The 16320-nt window shown below is 47.2% G+C and overlaps 1 protein-coding gene across 13 annotated transcripts in view; it reads left to right on the forward strand.

Moving 5' to 3' along the window:
• LOC135255852 (collagen alpha-1(XXV) chain-like) overlaps nucleotides 1–16320 on the forward strand; it is a 59746-nt gene that overhangs the window by 32057 nt on the left and 11369 nt on the right. For 8 of the 13 annotated variants that reach the window (XM_064337578.1, XM_064337565.1, XM_064337570.1 and 5 more), the window contains 15 exons: nucleotides 358–402; nucleotides 2765–2827; nucleotides 4595–4663; nucleotides 5545–5589; nucleotides 6732–6767; nucleotides 8694–8771; nucleotides 9473–9496; nucleotides 10318–10362; nucleotides 10737–10781; nucleotides 11166–11246; nucleotides 11747–11809; nucleotides 12206–12256; nucleotides 13278–13304; nucleotides 14519–14599; nucleotides 16046–16081. In XM_064337578.1, coding sequence (XP_064193648.1) covers nucleotides 358–402; nucleotides 2765–2827; nucleotides 4595–4663; nucleotides 5545–5589; nucleotides 6732–6767; nucleotides 8694–8771; nucleotides 9473–9496; nucleotides 10318–10362; nucleotides 10737–10781; nucleotides 11166–11246; nucleotides 11747–11809; nucleotides 12206–12256; nucleotides 13278–13304; nucleotides 14519–14599; nucleotides 16046–16081 — 789 coding nt within the window. The remainder of the gene's footprint in view (nucleotides 1–357; nucleotides 403–2764; nucleotides 2828–4594; nucleotides 4664–5544; nucleotides 5590–6731; nucleotides 6768–8693; nucleotides 8772–9472; nucleotides 9497–10317; nucleotides 10363–10736; nucleotides 10782–11165; nucleotides 11247–11746; nucleotides 11810–12205; nucleotides 12257–13277; nucleotides 13305–14518; nucleotides 14600–16045; nucleotides 16082–16320) is intronic. The other 5 variants (XM_064337571.1, XM_064337574.1, XM_064337573.1 and 2 more) reach the window with 4 other exon arrangements.

A 16320-nucleotide genomic window follows, 5' to 3' on the forward strand; every position in this document is an offset into this window, starting at 1 on the left:
TATATGTTGCAGCAGGTCCCACCAGTTGCTTATGCAACCCATCACCCTTCTGGGGCTTGTAGTTCAACATTGATTTTTTGGTCTGCGCATTTGTTGATTGCCTGGCTCCTTGGTAAAAGCATTTTCTTGTCTGCAAATGAACACCCCCAGACAACAACGTTTTAAGTGATTGATGTTTTCTTTGGTCTGAAGGAAGGCTGAGGTGTTGTTGAAAACGAATGGCTTTGGAATGAGGATCCAGTCCATTAAGTTTCTCAATTTTAAGTTTTTGCTTTCCAAGAGCATTGTATGCTCTGCAGTAGGGTCACACTCACAGAAGAGCTTCCTTTTAATGGCTCAAACTTTTCCTGTGTGTAGGGAGAACCAGGACTTCCTGGGCTGCCTGGACTTCCTGGAATTAAGGTAACTACCATTGTGACATCACACTGCCAGCCCCAACCAACGTTCCACCCATTCTACACGCAGTCAGTCCTGTAGGTGGCAGTGTGCATTCACATCTTATTTTCGGATTAAACGCAAAAAAAAGGTTATGTACCTCACATAGTGTCACATAAAAGGCAGCAAAGGTGTTTGTTTAATGACATTGGTGCTAGTTTAGGAAGAAAGGTGCGATTGGCATGAGATGGAGAGGTTTTTTTTTTTTTTTTTTTTTGCACCATGAGATTGTTTACCTACCGCAGTTTGCTCTTTAAAACGCTTTCCCCTTTCTAATCCCAGGCTCTTGTCTGGCTGTGTTTTATGTGTTGTGACGCAGCGCTAATGTGATGATTGCATGCTTTCCCTGCAGCTGAAGTCCTGGGCTGGGGGCTCACTGCTTTTAACATCTGATGGATGCAGTTCTGCACTTTACTCTGCAGGCGTTTATGGAGCCTTGAATCCCTGCTTCCAGTACATATGGCCATGTTGTTTTTTCTGTAATGGGAGACAAAAATATTTGTTGAAAACACAGGGGCATGCTGTAACCAAGATGGGTTTATGGAATCCTAACACCGTAAACAGGTTTATGGAATCATAAATGGCTTCGCACATACAGGTGCAAAAGCCTTTAGGATTCCATAAACTTGCACACATCATCCGAATTTCCCTTGATCAAATCAGTTTGCTATCTTGCAGCGTTTGCGGTATTTTTGGAGAGCGAGCGAGCGAGCGAGAGAGAGTGAGAGATGCAGTTGGAATCTTCCGTTGCTCAAAGTGGCAGAATAAGGTAGTTTAGTCTCCGGTTCCCCGTTACTGCTTTAATGCAGAGTGGGGATGGTACAGGGCCCTTAACAGACTTTCTCTCGCAGACGCTCGGGCTGTCCGAGACCCTTTTCCGTAATGGAACCTGTGCACTCAGCCTTCAAATTAAAACGGGACAGTCCGAGATGAATGGTAATTACGGACTGAGGCGCGTCGGTCCTAAAACGTGCGAGCGGTGGCCTGCTTTACAGCGCTCTGGGAAAAGGGTCTGAACTCAATTTGGAGTTTTCCCCGCTGTTCTTTAATACTTTTGCTTACTACGCACTGGATATTAATTCATTAGACACTCTCCAGGCGCAGTGCACGTGAGTCACCACCGTGAGGCAGTATTTACTTGAAGCTGATTGACACTCTAGAAGTTGTTTCGGTTGTGTATGCAGGTTGTTGCTTGTGCGGTAAAAGTATGAGGAGACACACTATCTGTTTAACAGATTACTGATTTTAACTTTTTCTGTGATTCAACAATGATCTGTTGACCAAATGGTCCTTTTCACTTTTATTTTCAACGGGTGGCAGTGTAGTATAATGGGTTAGGAACTGGTCTTGTAACCAAAAGGTCGCAGGTTTGATTCTCGGGTAGGACACAGCCGTTGTATCCTTGAGCAAGGTACCCAATCTGCATTGCTTCACTATATATCCAGCTGTATAAATGGATGCAGTGTAAATGCTGTGTGAAAGTTGTGTAAGTCGCTTTGGGTAAGAGCGTCTGCTAAATGCCTGTAATGTAATGTCTAAACTACCACACTTACTGCCTTAACGTCTAACGGTTAACAGACTTAAGGCAGGCATTAGATCTATAGAGAATACTGGTTAAGTTTAGTTTTCCTGTGCTATTACAGACTAGTAGTCAGTCTTCTATAGCTTTCATACCTGTCAATCATGCCGAGCAGACGTGATTGCTGATAATCGGTGAAGATTGTAAAGTTTTAAGTGCCACTGATGTGTCAGTCAATACGGTTTAATTGTGCCGCCAGCAGAATTGGCTTTGAGTGCATCTTTCCAGAGCGAATAAAAGCATTAAGCATAATTTAGTTAAACGGGAGGAACTATGGAACAGTTTACTTAGCCCCATTGTGTAAATGTAATCAAGTTAAACTTCCAGCTGTGGGATATTAAAAATAGCAAATTAATTAGCATGGTGGCATACTGAATGCATTAACTTGCTAAATAGATTAAATCAAAATAAAGCAATAAATGGATTAATGTTGACATTAAACATTTTAGGACATGGAATGCTTTGAAGTAATCTGTATTACCTTGCCAAAAGAATATGTGATGTGCACTTTACTTTTCAAGCTGTAAAGGAAAACACTGGTTCCTGGTGTGTGTGTGTGCATGTGCATGCAAGTGTGCATGAGTGTGTACATGTGAGTGTGTGTGGGCGTGTGTGTGAGCATGAGCATGTGCCCGTGTGTGTGCCTATGTGTGTGGGCGTGTGTGTGCGAGCATGTGTGTCGTGTGTGGGCGTGTGTGTGAGCGTGTGTGTGTGTATGCACTGTTAGTGATTCTGACTGCTTGTTTTCAGGGGGAGCCTGGATACATGGGACCTCAAGGAGATCCTGGTCTACCAGGGCTACCTGGAACCAAGGTAGGTAGATTTACTGTAGCACTTAGAGCGATTACCATCAACGCACCGTCAGCACTTAGAGTGATTACCATGAAACGGTTACCATCAACATTCAGAATCAGTACTATACTGTAGCTTAAAGACAAGTGGCACTAACCATCAATGTTCAGTACTTTTGGTTTTATAGACGAAGAACAGTTACTATCAATGTGCTGTACTCAGCAGTGTATAACTCAAATAAACGTTATCAGCAACCTTCAACATACAGTGCTTGCAGAAACTTGGACATGATTTAGAATTTTTTTGTCCTGTAATTTAATCAAACAACCAAGAATAAACTGGAAAGCTTTTAAGGGGGGGGGGATGCATATGATCTAAAACAGGCCATCTGGATGGTAATCAGCACGTGATCCGACAGTCCGTGCGAGCGGTTGCCTCAGCTGGGTGAGTCGGTCCGTTTTGGAAGAAAGTGTGGAATCATGGCGTGACCCGGTCCTGCTCAGAGTCACGTTTACATGCCTCTACAATCTTATTTGTGTCAGGATCCAGGGCCACAGAATCAGAACCACTGCAGACTGTGTTACTGTCAGCGTTTTGGGTCCTGGCTATCGGACCGCAGTTTAGCTTCTGAAGTACCCGATTGGCGTGGTAGCGCTGGGCTGTGCATGTATGGCGACTACGGACAATTTGTTTGGCAAATTTGCATGTGCATCTGTCAGTCTGTTGGAGTTGGGCTGGGGCACCTGGGGGAGGGTTTGGGGGTCGGGAAGAGGGCACCTGGCTGCAGATGGGGCTCTGAGGGGGGGTGGTCTGGAGCCTGGGATGAGGGGGGGGGACCTGGTCACTGATGGGTTTGCGGGAGGGTTGTCTACAGATGGGGTGGGGGTTATTGTGTACTGCATGCTGTGACCCTTAGTTTTGTAAGCGGCCCAGACCGCAGTGAATGGGGCAAATGTGATGCGTGATAGAAAAGCATCCATTATGAAGTCCCAAAAACTAATCCTGAAAACTTGGCATTTGAGAAAGCAGGGATTTGTTTAGACTGCGGGGGGAAACCCCAGATCTCCTGGGAGCGGCCCTGTGTTGGTTTCAGCAGTGCTCCTGGGATTGCCTTTGGGTAAACCAGTGTATTGGATGGCCCGTTTTGTTAGTTTACATTTAGCCAGTAACTCACATTTTAGACGTAGTAGCGTGATTACGTCTGCGTCCTTCAAGCAGTCCCTGCTGAAGTCCCCCGCGCTGGGAACTCGAACCGGCAGGTTCCCGAGTTCTCGGAGAGTTCAACTCGGCGAAACCCTGGAAATAAGTATAGCACCCGGGGATTTTAAGCACGCTTACATTTCACCTACTTAACAACTTTCTCGTCCAGTATACTTAATTTTTATATGCTCAACGGTAGGCATGTAAGCTGTTTTTCACACGGCTCAGGTCTGTGAGCTATGGGGGGGGGCGTGGCAGGGTGGCAGGGTTGTGTTGTGGTGTTATGCAGGTATCTGCCTCTAGAGGGCGCTGGTTTGGGCAGTTACAGTGGAGATGCCTGTGGCAAAACCATAACCCCTCCTGGTTTGGAAAACCAGCAGCCCAGAAGGAACGAGTAAACTCGGGCTTGGTGCGGTCAGACTGGATCGGACGCGGCAGGATGGGGATCCCACCCCCCAGGGATGATTCCAGCAGAGAGCCGGGCTGGGGTTATGGATTGGGGGGGGGGGCTAATGGAGCAGTCTTTACGTTTTTACTACATCTAATGTCTGTAATGTGACTGGATATCTCCCCTCTAATTCCCTACAGGGGGAGCGGGGTGACCAGGGCCCCCCAGGGAAGGGCGCCCGAGGAGAGACCGGTCCCATGGGACAGAAGGTCAGTGCGTCTGTCTCTGTCCAATCACAGCACACACGATGACGTCTATGAATTAATACGAAATCCAAAGGGAAAACACACAAGCACCCGCAGATCAGTTGACATGAATAAAAAATCTGGGATGTGAGCAGTTAGTTTAATCAAAAATCTGTCGTGGTCCTGCTGTGGCGTTTCCACTTCTGTTTCACTACCTCTATTGTTGTGAGTATTTGGCGCCATCGTGTGGTTGGTATATGTAAACATTCAACTTATGCAAAGTTGGTCTACAGATTCCATACTCTTCGGACTGGACACGTTTTTATGAAAACACATATGGCAAACTGGAGCATACTCCAAACACAGGATGTCACAATGTTGGCATTGTGAGAGAAAAAAAGCTTTTAGACAATCTTTCCTCTCCCAATTGTAGATAGTAGTGCCTTGGTTTCTGACTTAATTCTCAATTTCCCACTTTAAAATCTGGACCTTCTCCAACCATTTCTGTAACCACGCCTGACAAACAGTCTAAACACACTAAATCAATTTGCCTTTAATGCACATTAGTGAAGGATCCTCTGATCCAGTACTTGGAAGATTTATGCTGCATTGAAGGAAATGAGCTCACCGACAGTTTAAGATGAGCTTGTTTTGATGTTAGAGTAATTTCTTATTTAATGAGTTTGTGGATGAAGTACAGTATATATTTTTAGAAGATTTTTTAGAAGATTTAGGGCAGTACAGGTGCACTTTTCTAGAGTGTGGATGGTCCCCAAAGGACATTATGACAGCGGACATGAGGAAACTTGTAATTGGTACTGATATGCAGTTCTGTTCTTCTGACTGAAGAGGGCGCCTTATGTCTTTTCTCCTCTGTCTCTTTCTGCTGCTACTCTCTCTGCCAGGGAGCACAAGGCGAGTCTGGGACCCCAGGCTTCAAAGGGTCAAAGGTCAGTGACTCAGACTGCAGTACTGCTACTGTACGCTTGAAGTGGGCGGGGCCAGAAAAGCCTGACCCATCTGTTCACCGGCGTGTCAAACCAGTGTGTGGATACTGTAGTCAGATGTGAGAGAACGCAAAAGAAAAGAAAATAAATAAATAAAATTAAAAATCACATTTTCCACTTGTCGAAGTTGTGAAGCTAGCCAGCATGTTTGATTTGACCGAATGCCTCAGATTTTTGGAGTTTGATCGCTTGAGCCTGATACTGGCCTGCAGGGTGTGAGGCTCGTGTTGCTCTTCAGCGTGTATGCGATGCGTGAGATCGGAGGTCTCTGGAATGCATCGCAGTCTGCGTAACCCCACGCGTGTGTGCTGGGCTGGTTCCCGCTGTTCTTTTGCCACTCCTGGGCTTCTCATACAGTTCTTTGTTAGGAGTTAGGAGTTCTGTGTTGTACGATTAGGCAAGGTTTGCTTTTGCTTTTGTGTCCATTCTGTATGTGATGTGTGTTTGCCTGGGTTGGATATTTTTTTGTTGTGCGATTTATCGTCTCACTCTTTTCATTCTGTGTGTTCCTTTCTTTACATGGGACCGTGACATCATAATCACATGACATGCTCGTTTGTATCGTGTGTGCCAAGACAGACACGTGAGGCAGTCTGGGAACAGGGTCTGCCAAGTAGATTATTAATAATAATAATAATAATAATAATAATAATAATAACAGTGCAGGGCTTTCATGACATTTCTGTAATGTTGTTGTGATGTTGCTGCAACACTGCAACCCTGTCATCTTGCAGGAACTGCATCAGTGGCATTGCTCCAGGACTCATTACATTACATTACATTAATTTTGCAGACGCTTTTATCCAAAGCGACATACAAGAAGTGCAGTTCATGGTCATAGACAACTACTAAACACAGGTTCAGTAAGATACAATACTTATTTTGTACAGCTATTTCTAGCCAAGAACACCGTTTAGTTCACACAGTGACGTGAACACTATTCTGACCTAACCTCTGCAAAGCCAACTAGGCAGAGGAATGAGCCTCAAACCGGCAGCCCCTTGTCCTGATCCTCCGGTGATGGTGTTACAAAGCAGACCTGGTTTCGGTGCCGTTAGGCGTGATGAGTGCTGTTTGTTTTTCAGGGCGACCCCGGGGAGACTGGTTCGACCGGACCCAGGGTGAGTGGTCGGTCCATGACGTTAACAGCCCCCCTTTGCATGTTCGGGGGGGGGGGGATTGGGGAACGATTTATCAGTTTAAAAAGCACCTGGAGACATGATCCTCTCTTGCTCAAGCCTCCGGAACCAGACCAGACTAGCCTGGGCTTCCATGTGTGAACATATCGGACTCAGCTCTGATAATAATGTACAGAACGACCTGCGCTTAGTGCTTAATGCCAGTCAGTGATTGGCTGCAGAGGCTCCACACCTTGTTTCCAAGGCTTCAATTGGCTGCTGATTGAAAGGAAATCATCAAAACCAGCAGAGACTGTGGCCCCCCAGGACAAGGGCTTGAGGCCCCCCAGGACAGGGGCTTGAGGCCCCTGATCTAAATCCTCTGGCTAAATGATATTTTAAAGCACCCTGGATGATAATTGAAAACAAAGAATGAAACAAAAAAAAAAAAAAAATAGAGTCTACACTTAGTTTTGTGAGTTATTGTCATTTCTTAGTGTGGCTTAAAACACATCTTCTTGTGTGGAATCTGTAGTTATATGTGGAGGCTTCTGAGTAGCAGACTGTGCTATTGCTTTGTATTCAATTACGCAAGTTTTTTGTTTTTTTTTGCACTCTCCGCATGTTATTATAATTTGTATTTCTCAGGGGACCAGGAAAATTATTTTGTTGTTTTCTGAAGAACAAATTGGCTCCCGCTGACATTTTAAGAGGCGGCGTGTGCCCAAACGTACGGTTCTGGTGAAGTCTTTAATCAGAATTCTCAGAAATAATGTGATAAGGTTAAACGTGTGTGGGAGGGCTTGTTAGACTTGAGTAGGAAAAACATCCCGTGATTAAAGAAAACGTTTAAAAAATGCGAAAACTGCTTCTGCCCTTTGTGTCCTTGTTAAAAACACAATTTCCCTCCCAAATTTAAACAAGTGATTGATTAACTCCCTTAGAGAGAGAGAAAAATAGGCTGAAGTTAAACAAGGACACCAGACCAGGTAAAATGTCTGTGAAATTAAGTGAGAATTAATCTGTCATCTGCAGAGAAAATTCTGGAAGTGTAGGAGAAGTTAAGGCTAGTGGCCTTTCCCCTTTCTTATTGGAATTTCTGAATTAGCATTTGAAGGGCACGGTCCTACCCATAAGCCTTTTATGGCTTTTTACCTGCAAATGTATGATTTTTAAGAATCCTGTAGTGCTTTGTCTTTTTTAATCTCTTTTTTGTGGAAATTAAATGGAAGTAAAGTGCTAGCAGCAGCAAAAGGAAAGAATGTAGAATGTAGGAGGCATTTGGGGACAATGTAGGATTAGGGGAGGTGTGGCTGCTGCCTGGCAACCATCACACCCCCACACACGCGCACAAACAAGCACACACACACACACACACACACACACACACGCACACACCCCCACCCCACCACCACCCCTCGCGTGCCCCACCCATGGTCAGATCAGTCTGCAGCCTTTAGCTCTCTTCTCCGTTTTCTGTGTGACTTCATCAGTAAACAGCTGTCATATGTACCCAGGTTATCAGCCCCAGAGAGGGGGGGCGAGGAGGAGTGGGTGGGTGGAGGGGGTGGGGGGGGGGGAGTATAAAGTTCCACCAGATAAGAAGACAGCCGGTGTCGCCGTGTCACTAGGCAGGAATGAAGCTCCTGCCCCCCCCCCCCGCCCCTGCCCCCGCCTGTTTGTTTAAAATGCCGCCGGTCCCCACGACAGGGGCGTGTGGTGATGCACGTGCTCACTGAGCTTTTCGGAACGTGAAGAAATTTATCAGCCGGCTTCACTGAGAACGGTCCGGGGCTCGGGTCCTGTTTTCCGTGGTGAAATAACTGTCTCACACGGTCGATAAAGATTGATAAAGACTGCAGTACTATCTATGGTTTGCCCCCGCCCCCCCCCCCCAGTTTAAAGTGACATTACCACCCTCATCCACAGGGCCCCCCGGGACCGAAGGGCGATCAGGGCGCCACAGAGATTATAGACTACAGCGGGAACATCCAGGATGCACTGCAGGTGAGGAACCCCCGTCTCCCAGGCAACACGCGCTGTATGGTATTTCTGACTGCAAATGTTCACCCCTTGTGTTTTTCCTCAAAGTTTATTCAACCTTCACTTATGTCCTCCTGCCTCAAGGTGGCGATATAACTGTGTGGAAATCACGTGAAGTTGCTGAAGTGCTGGAGCACAGAGAAAACTGTCCATTGCTGTGCAACAGCATGTGAAACACTGGCCGTATGCATTACTGCATAAGCAGTGTGAAGCAGTGACATGCTTGTAAATTCATAGGACCATTACTGAGGATTATTTGTGCTGTCATGAAGGTTATATAGTGATATATGGATATATAGTGTCACTACCAAATGTACCATTCACAATGGAGATCTGAAAGTTACATAATCACTGACCTTCACATGAACCTGTACTGTTCCTGGAAAGCTGTAACAATGATCATAAATACCTCCATCAGATTAAATGGCTTTATGTAAAGGTTATGGTAATGTAAGATAATATTGTGCGGTTATTGTGAGTGCCCCTCTGTAGCATCGTGAATATGATACAGCACTTTATATCTGAAAGGGAGACCCACACAATAGTTCTCTTAAAGGTCATATTCACACACTGCTGGAAGAGGGGAGATGTTGCTTTTATGTTTACGGCTCGGTGCTTATTAATACTTAACCAAGTAATCTGATCTCTCCCTCACCTGCAAGCAGAAGATATCCACTATTACAGTGACGGTAATGAGCCTTTATCTAGTATGTTTAAAAGCATGCCATACCCTCAGACAGCATGGAGACCTGGTGTATGTGGCGTGAGGCTCTTTACCTGTTCCAGCTGAGGCATGTTTTTATGATGTCATAATTAGGTGGTGCACTTGACACGTGATGTACTGTGATGTCGTAATTAGACGTTAATGATGAGTTGGCACTCTAGAACAGAGGGAGAGAGCATTGTGATGTCACAGTTAGTTACGTTGTTCATCTGTGGGTTTCAGTGTGCAGCGTACATGAGATTCCTAAAATTGTTGATATCAGAGGTCTTAAACTCCAACCCTGGAGAGCCACAGTTTCTGCTGAATTCTGGTGTCCTTCAGCACTTATTTGACTGAAGTCATTGATTGGCTAAACACCACTTGCTTCCAAGGCCTAAATTGGCTGCTCATTGAAAGGACACGCAGATGCTGCAGCCTTCCTGGACTTGAGTTTAAGATCTGTGGCCTATATCATTAATGAGATATAACAAACATATTTTAAAAAATCATGTTAAAATGACATAGCGTGAGAACCTGTTATATCATGAATATAAGCACAGCTTGTGGGGTGTTGTTTGACATTATTCAGTTTGCTCGCTATGTCCCTGTGTGTGTTTGTGTGTGCCTTTATATTGTAATGTGTTGCTGGTTATGATGGGATTATTTTACCTTTTTTGCATCACATGCCTTGCGCTTTTTCCCCAGTACTTAAGTTCTAATGGCCGCAATTGTTGTGTGTTTGCGGCTTTACCTGCAAAACATTTCAACAAACACCTGTCTCACCTCTCACCTCCCTCCCCTGTCTAGGGTCCACCTGGACCACCTGGGCCAATAGGACCACAGGGACTGAAGGTAAACAAGCTATGACCTCCGCCCACAATGCTGGAGTGACAGGTCATGCAGGGCAGGTGATGTTCAGGGCCGTTTGAGTATATCACAGGTCCCAGCTTGCCTAACCAGGATTCCTGCATGTATTTATTTATTTATTTAGTTTATTTAAACAGGGACAGTGTACAAAGAACATTAACCTTATATAAAACAAGGAAAGATGTAATGTACCGGGTTATAGCAATTTGCTAATTTGTACATAATATTAACCAGCTGTCTCCAGTTTATAAACAGGTGTATGGACACATGAAATGGAGCTAATGTTTTGGAAGGTTGAATCCTGGTCACATGACCCTGCTGTCCGCGGTTCCTGTTTGAGTGGATCGGTCTCATTGCAGGGGGAGCGAGGAGCGTCTGGTTTTCCTGGACTCGACGGTGAGAGAGTAAGTTTGATCCTGAGTGGCTGCTTGATGGGCACATATCAACACATCAACGTCCTCGATTCTGATTGGTGCCTCTCTACTCCCGCGTCAGCTTCCCCGATACTGATTGGTGCCGCTCTACTCCAGCCTTAGCTTACCTTGTTTCTGATTGGTCCCCCTTTACTCCCGCGACAGCTTCCTTGAGTCTGACTAGTCCCCCTCTTCTGCCGCCTCAGCTACCTTGATTCTGATTGGTCCCCCTCTTCTGCTGCGTCAGCTACCTTGATTCTGATTGGTCCCCCTTCTTCTGCCGCGTCAGCTACCTTGATTCTGATTGGTGCCCCTCTACTGCCATGTCAGCTTCCTCGGTTCTGATTGGTCCTCCTGTACCCCCTCCTCCCCCAGGGCATGAAAGGGTCAAAAGGAGATGCAGGCACCCCGGGACTGGCTGGAGAGAAGGGTTCCCTGGGACTACCTGGATTACCTGTAAGATCATCCATTATCGCGTGAATTATTGAATCTTTGGGATGTGTCCATTCTTGATGTTTTTTTCTCCTGATTAATCAAGACATGCTTATTTGGTTTTCTGACCATGAATATCTGTGGGAGCATTTTGATTGACATTCTAGGTATGGCAATAAAAAACGAAAAACACGTGCTGTTGCTAGTGCTCCTGGAGCAGTTAATGAAAACTGGTTTTGCTTTAATCCTTAAAACTGGCAGCCAGTTCAGTGCCGGGAAACCAAGTGAGATTATTTACAGGTAACTGCGTCACTGGCTGTTTTCTTGGAGCCAATAAAATGCTGCGTATCAACAAAAACCAGAACACCCTGTGGAAGAAGACCTGGAATAATAAAACTGTGTGTGTGTGTGCCTGTGTGCGTTGCGTGCGTGTGTGTGCGCGTTTGTGTGTGTAAGGTGTACAGTGTCCAATCAAACAAACTGAGTGGGATAAACACTTACGCTTCTGATCTTGCCATTGGCAGGGTGTGAACGGCTTCAAAGGTGACAAGGGTGACACCGGGTTGTCCGGCGCTCAGGGACCGTCAGTAAGTACGCTCCTCATCTTACAAACGTACACAGGCCACCATGTTATCTCCTTCCTGGGGACGGTCTAAAAAGAGCCTCTTCAGATGGCCTCGTTTATTTTTTTCATTTTATTTTCTCTATTCAGTTCTGCATGTGTACAGTTAAGATGCCTTAGCAGTTAGCACCAACAAGCTGCCCAGGTGTCTTTTCTTTACTCAATAACCACAAGTCCTTCTGCTGTATGTCTCTGGGTGGAGATGATTGATCAGCAGCCTAGTTTTCCCAAGGCTAAATGCACTGTATTTCCTTTGCTCATATAAGATTTATGGCTTCTGTAAATCCATATCCATGTAAAATGTGTGTCTGACAGGGATAACTCACCACCCCCCCCCCCCCCCATTGTCTCTCCCTCGCAGATTGTTGGCCCTCCCGGGGCTCCTGGCCCCCATGGCCCCCCAGGACCCATGGTGAGTAACAAGTTCCAAAATTTCGGAAAGATCTGTTGCCCTCAGTCAAATAGGCTAAAGGCATCTTACTGCAGATACATGGAGCCTCTTATTGCAGGTAGACCTCTTACTGCAGGTACCTGGAGCCTCTTACTGCAGGTAGACCTCTTACTGCAGGTACCTGGAGCCTCTTACTGCAGGTAGAGCTCTTACCATAGGTACCTGGAGCCTCTTACTGCAGGTAGACCTCTTACTGCAGGTACCTGGAGCCTCTTACTGCAGGTAGAGCTCTTACCACAGGTACCTGGAGCCTCTTACTGCAGGTAGACCTCTTACTGTAGGTACCTGGAGACAGGGTGGGGAATTAAGAGCGCGGCCCCTGGGGGAATTAAGAGCGCGGCCCCAGGGGGAATTAAGAGCGTGATGCGGAAGAATTAAGAGCGCGGTCCGGACCGCGGCTGTCAGCTGCTCGTCTCGCTGGCGGCTTCGTTCCGCGCGTCTCGCCTGTGAATTCCTGCTGAACAGGGCTGTGCACGGCACCCTACTGTACTGCTACTGTGCTCCCCAGCGAGGATCACGCTTATTTGTGTGTGCTCTTCTGTTGCCCGGGAGATACGGCCCTGCTGGGGAGACACCACTTTCCCACTCTTAAGGAGCTGGCGTCGCTGCCCTTTACCATACTAGTTGTGCTGAGCTAAGCACAGGAATGCCTGGTCATAGTACCTGATGTGCAGTGGACCCTTCTCTGATAATCCACTGTGCATCAGAGCAGACGATAAGCAGTCTCACTACCATGGTAACGGACAGTCCATACCTGGGAACACCTGTCTGTCCTTTGGCACAGCTGTCTGTGTGTCTGTCTGAAACCGGTTGTTGAGCATTTTGTGACCCTTATGAATCCGTTCGACCGTCTTCCAAATCTTAGCCTTGTATTTCCTTGTTTTCCTTGTATTTTCTCTGTTGGTTTTTATGGGGGGGGGGGGTCATTTTATGTGTTGGAAGCAGACGTAGTGCTAACTGAGTGCGCTCCTTCTGTTCACAGGGGCCCAATGGGATTCCTGGACCCAAGGTTAGTCAAACGAGAGTTGGCTTTGCAGTTCTGCAGTACTGCGTATGTAGTAAACGACCCCAGCAGGGCTATCAACAACAGGAGATGATGACATATGTACTTATACATTGGCACAGAGGTAAAGTTATGAAATCAGGGAGGAGTGTGTTACCTCTGTGCCAACGCAAATACATATGTCATCATGTCCTGTTGTTGATAGCCATGGGATCAGCTGTTCTCTTTGCTGTTTTGCTGTTACGTTGCATTGATCCATCTGAACTCGCCAAGAGTTCAACCAATATCAGGGCTGCATAAATAGATTATATGCATAAATACTGTGGAAGTGAGAGCTGTGAAAGTCCCTCGGGTTAAGAGAATCCGCTAAGTGCCTGATATGTAAATGTCAAGTTCACGTCTAATTTTACCAGATTAATCAGGAAATGCTGATTTTCAGACCCGCCCAACACCTCTCTCAAACAGAAGCTGGGGGGCTTGTGTCTGTAAGCTCATTGGGCCTCATTCACAAAACCTTTCTTAAATTATTCTTAATTCTTAATTATTCTGTTCTTAAAGGTTTTCCTACGAAAAAAAACAATATGTGATTCATATGGGGGTGAAAGTGTCTCTGTGTTACAGGGAGATTTGGGGGTGCACTGGGGTGAAAGTGTCTCTGTGTTACAGGGTGATTTGGAGGTGCACTGGGGTTAAAGTGTCTGTCTGTGTTGCAGGGAGATTTGGGGGTGCACTGGGGTGAAAGTGTCTGTCTGTGTTGCAGGGAGATTTGGGGGTGCACTGGGGTGAAAGTGTCTGTCTGTTGCAGGGAGATTTGGGGGTGCACTGGGGTGAAAGTGTCTGTCTGTGCTGCAGGGAGATTTGGGGGTGCACTGGGGTGAAAGTGTCTCTGTGTTGCAGGGAGATTTGGGGGTGCACTGGGGTGAAGGTGTCTGTCTGTGTTGCAGGGAGATTTGGGGGTGCACTGGGGTGAAAGTGTCTGTGTTGCAGGGAGATTTGGGGGTGCACTGGGGTGAAAGTGTCTGTCTGTTGCAGGGAGATTTGGGGGTGCACTGGGGTGAAAGTGTCTGTCTGTGCTGCAGGGAGATTTGGGGGTGCACTGGGGTGAAAGTGTCTCTCTGTGTTGCAGGGAGATTTGGGGGCGCACTGGGGTGAAAGTGTCTCTCTGTGTTGCAGGGAGATTTGGGGGCGCACTGGGGTGAAAGTGTCTGTCTGTGTTGCAGGGAGATTTGGGGGCGCACGGGCTGAAAGGGTCGCGTGGAGAGCCGGGGCACAAAGGTGACCGAGGACCCCTGGGACTCCCCGTGAGTACAGCAGAGCATGCTGGGTACACGCCGCCCACGTCTGTCTCGCTCATCTTGGTACGCAGTGCTTCCGCTGGCTCAGAGACTCCGCCCCGCTTCCGGAACCATCCGGAAGTCCCCCCCCCCCATCTGTTCCACCGCAGGAATAATTTGTACACACCATGTTCGCCAGCATCTGCTGTGTTAGGCTGGGTCGGTCCGCAGTGTCAGGTGTGGGGTGCGTTTTCATCGGAGGTGTCGGTTAGCGTGTGAACATCCGCCACGGAATGTGACGTCGCCGCTGGAGAAGAATTACGAGTGCGATTCGTTAGCTCAGTGGGCCAATCGTGTCTTTTGGTGCAGGGGTTGCCCCTAATTTCGAAAACCCACAGAAGATCTTCCCCACTGCAGAGGTGCCAGTGACTGGGGTCATGTGGCTGATGTCTGTCCATTACTGCTGCTGTTTGACAGAAGCGGAAAGGGTGTGAATAGCTCCTGTGGCTGGGTCTTTAGCCTGGTGGGTTAATCAGTTGGGACAGGGGTTCCACACCAAAAGCAGACCTATTTGCAGAGGTGCTGGCAGGGATTTTGGGGCCCATGAGAAGATCTGACATTGGGCCCCCCCCCCACCCCAGGCCACCCCATTCCCCCCCCCACCCCCCATCGAAAGACCGACACCCCCCCCGGGCGACGTTCTGCGCCTGATAAAATTCTGTCGTCAGGCTGCTACGCGCTGCGCTGTTTTTCCTGTACCGCGTGTGCTGCAACATTCACCCGTGTGTGTGTGTGTGTGTGTGTATGTGTATGTGCGTGTTTGTGTGTGTGTGTGTGTGTGTGCCTGCGTGCGTGCGTGTGCGCATAACCCTAACCTCACACTTCTCCACCCCAGTCTGAGACCGAACTTAAGATTGTAATGAACAAATAGAGACCTGCAGGTTTAATGGCTGTTCACCCCACTAAGCAGCCTCTACGGTTTAGCGGAAAATAGATTTGCAGAGCAGACATTGCTGAGCGCCAGTACAGTGCGGAGGGCATAATGATGGTTTGGAAAGTTACACAAGTCTAGTCTACCCTAAACTGACACTCACAGCTGTGACAAATGGCCCTGGCTGCTGCTGCTGCCGCCGCCATGGAAGCCATTATAACTTTATGTAATTAATAAAAATATAACCGTTATCTCCATAAGTTACGTGTTGCGTTTTCATAACTGTCCCTGTCTTAATGTGTGATGTCACGAGGTGTGTGTGTGTGTGTGTGTGTGTATGCACGTGTACGTGTGTGTGCGAGTGTTTGAGTGTGTGTATATGCATGTGTGTGCTGTAAATTCCCTGTGTTTTGTGTTCTTGGGGGGGTTTCTGCAGTAACCTCCTCCGAAGTATCGTGTGTGTGTGTGTCGCTGTGTTCATCCTGTACTAATCCCCTGTTCATTTCACTCACCCCCTCCCCCCCCCGCCCATAACCACGCAGGGGGCGTCAGGGTTGGATGGCAAGCCCGGAGTCAGGGTGAGTGGCAGCTGTGTCTGTTCTAACCCCGCCCCCCCCCCCCAAGCCACGCCTCTTTGTTTCCCCAGTGTGACTTTTAAGGAGGGATTTCAAAATCCAATCCTGGAGGGCTGCAGTGTTTGCTGGTATTTGGTGTGTTGCGGTACTAACTGGTGCTTAATTTAAGTCCCTGATAAGTCACTGACTGGCTAAAGAGGCCACGCATTTTAAAATGGCTGCTGACTGAAATAAACCCTAAA

This window comes from Anguilla rostrata, chromosome 5, assembly GCF_018555375.3.
Source record: "Anguilla rostrata isolate EN2019 chromosome 5, ASM1855537v3, whole genome shotgun sequence".
In the NCBI taxonomy this organism is placed as follows: Eukaryota; Metazoa; Chordata; class Actinopteri; order Anguilliformes; family Anguillidae; genus Anguilla; species Anguilla rostrata.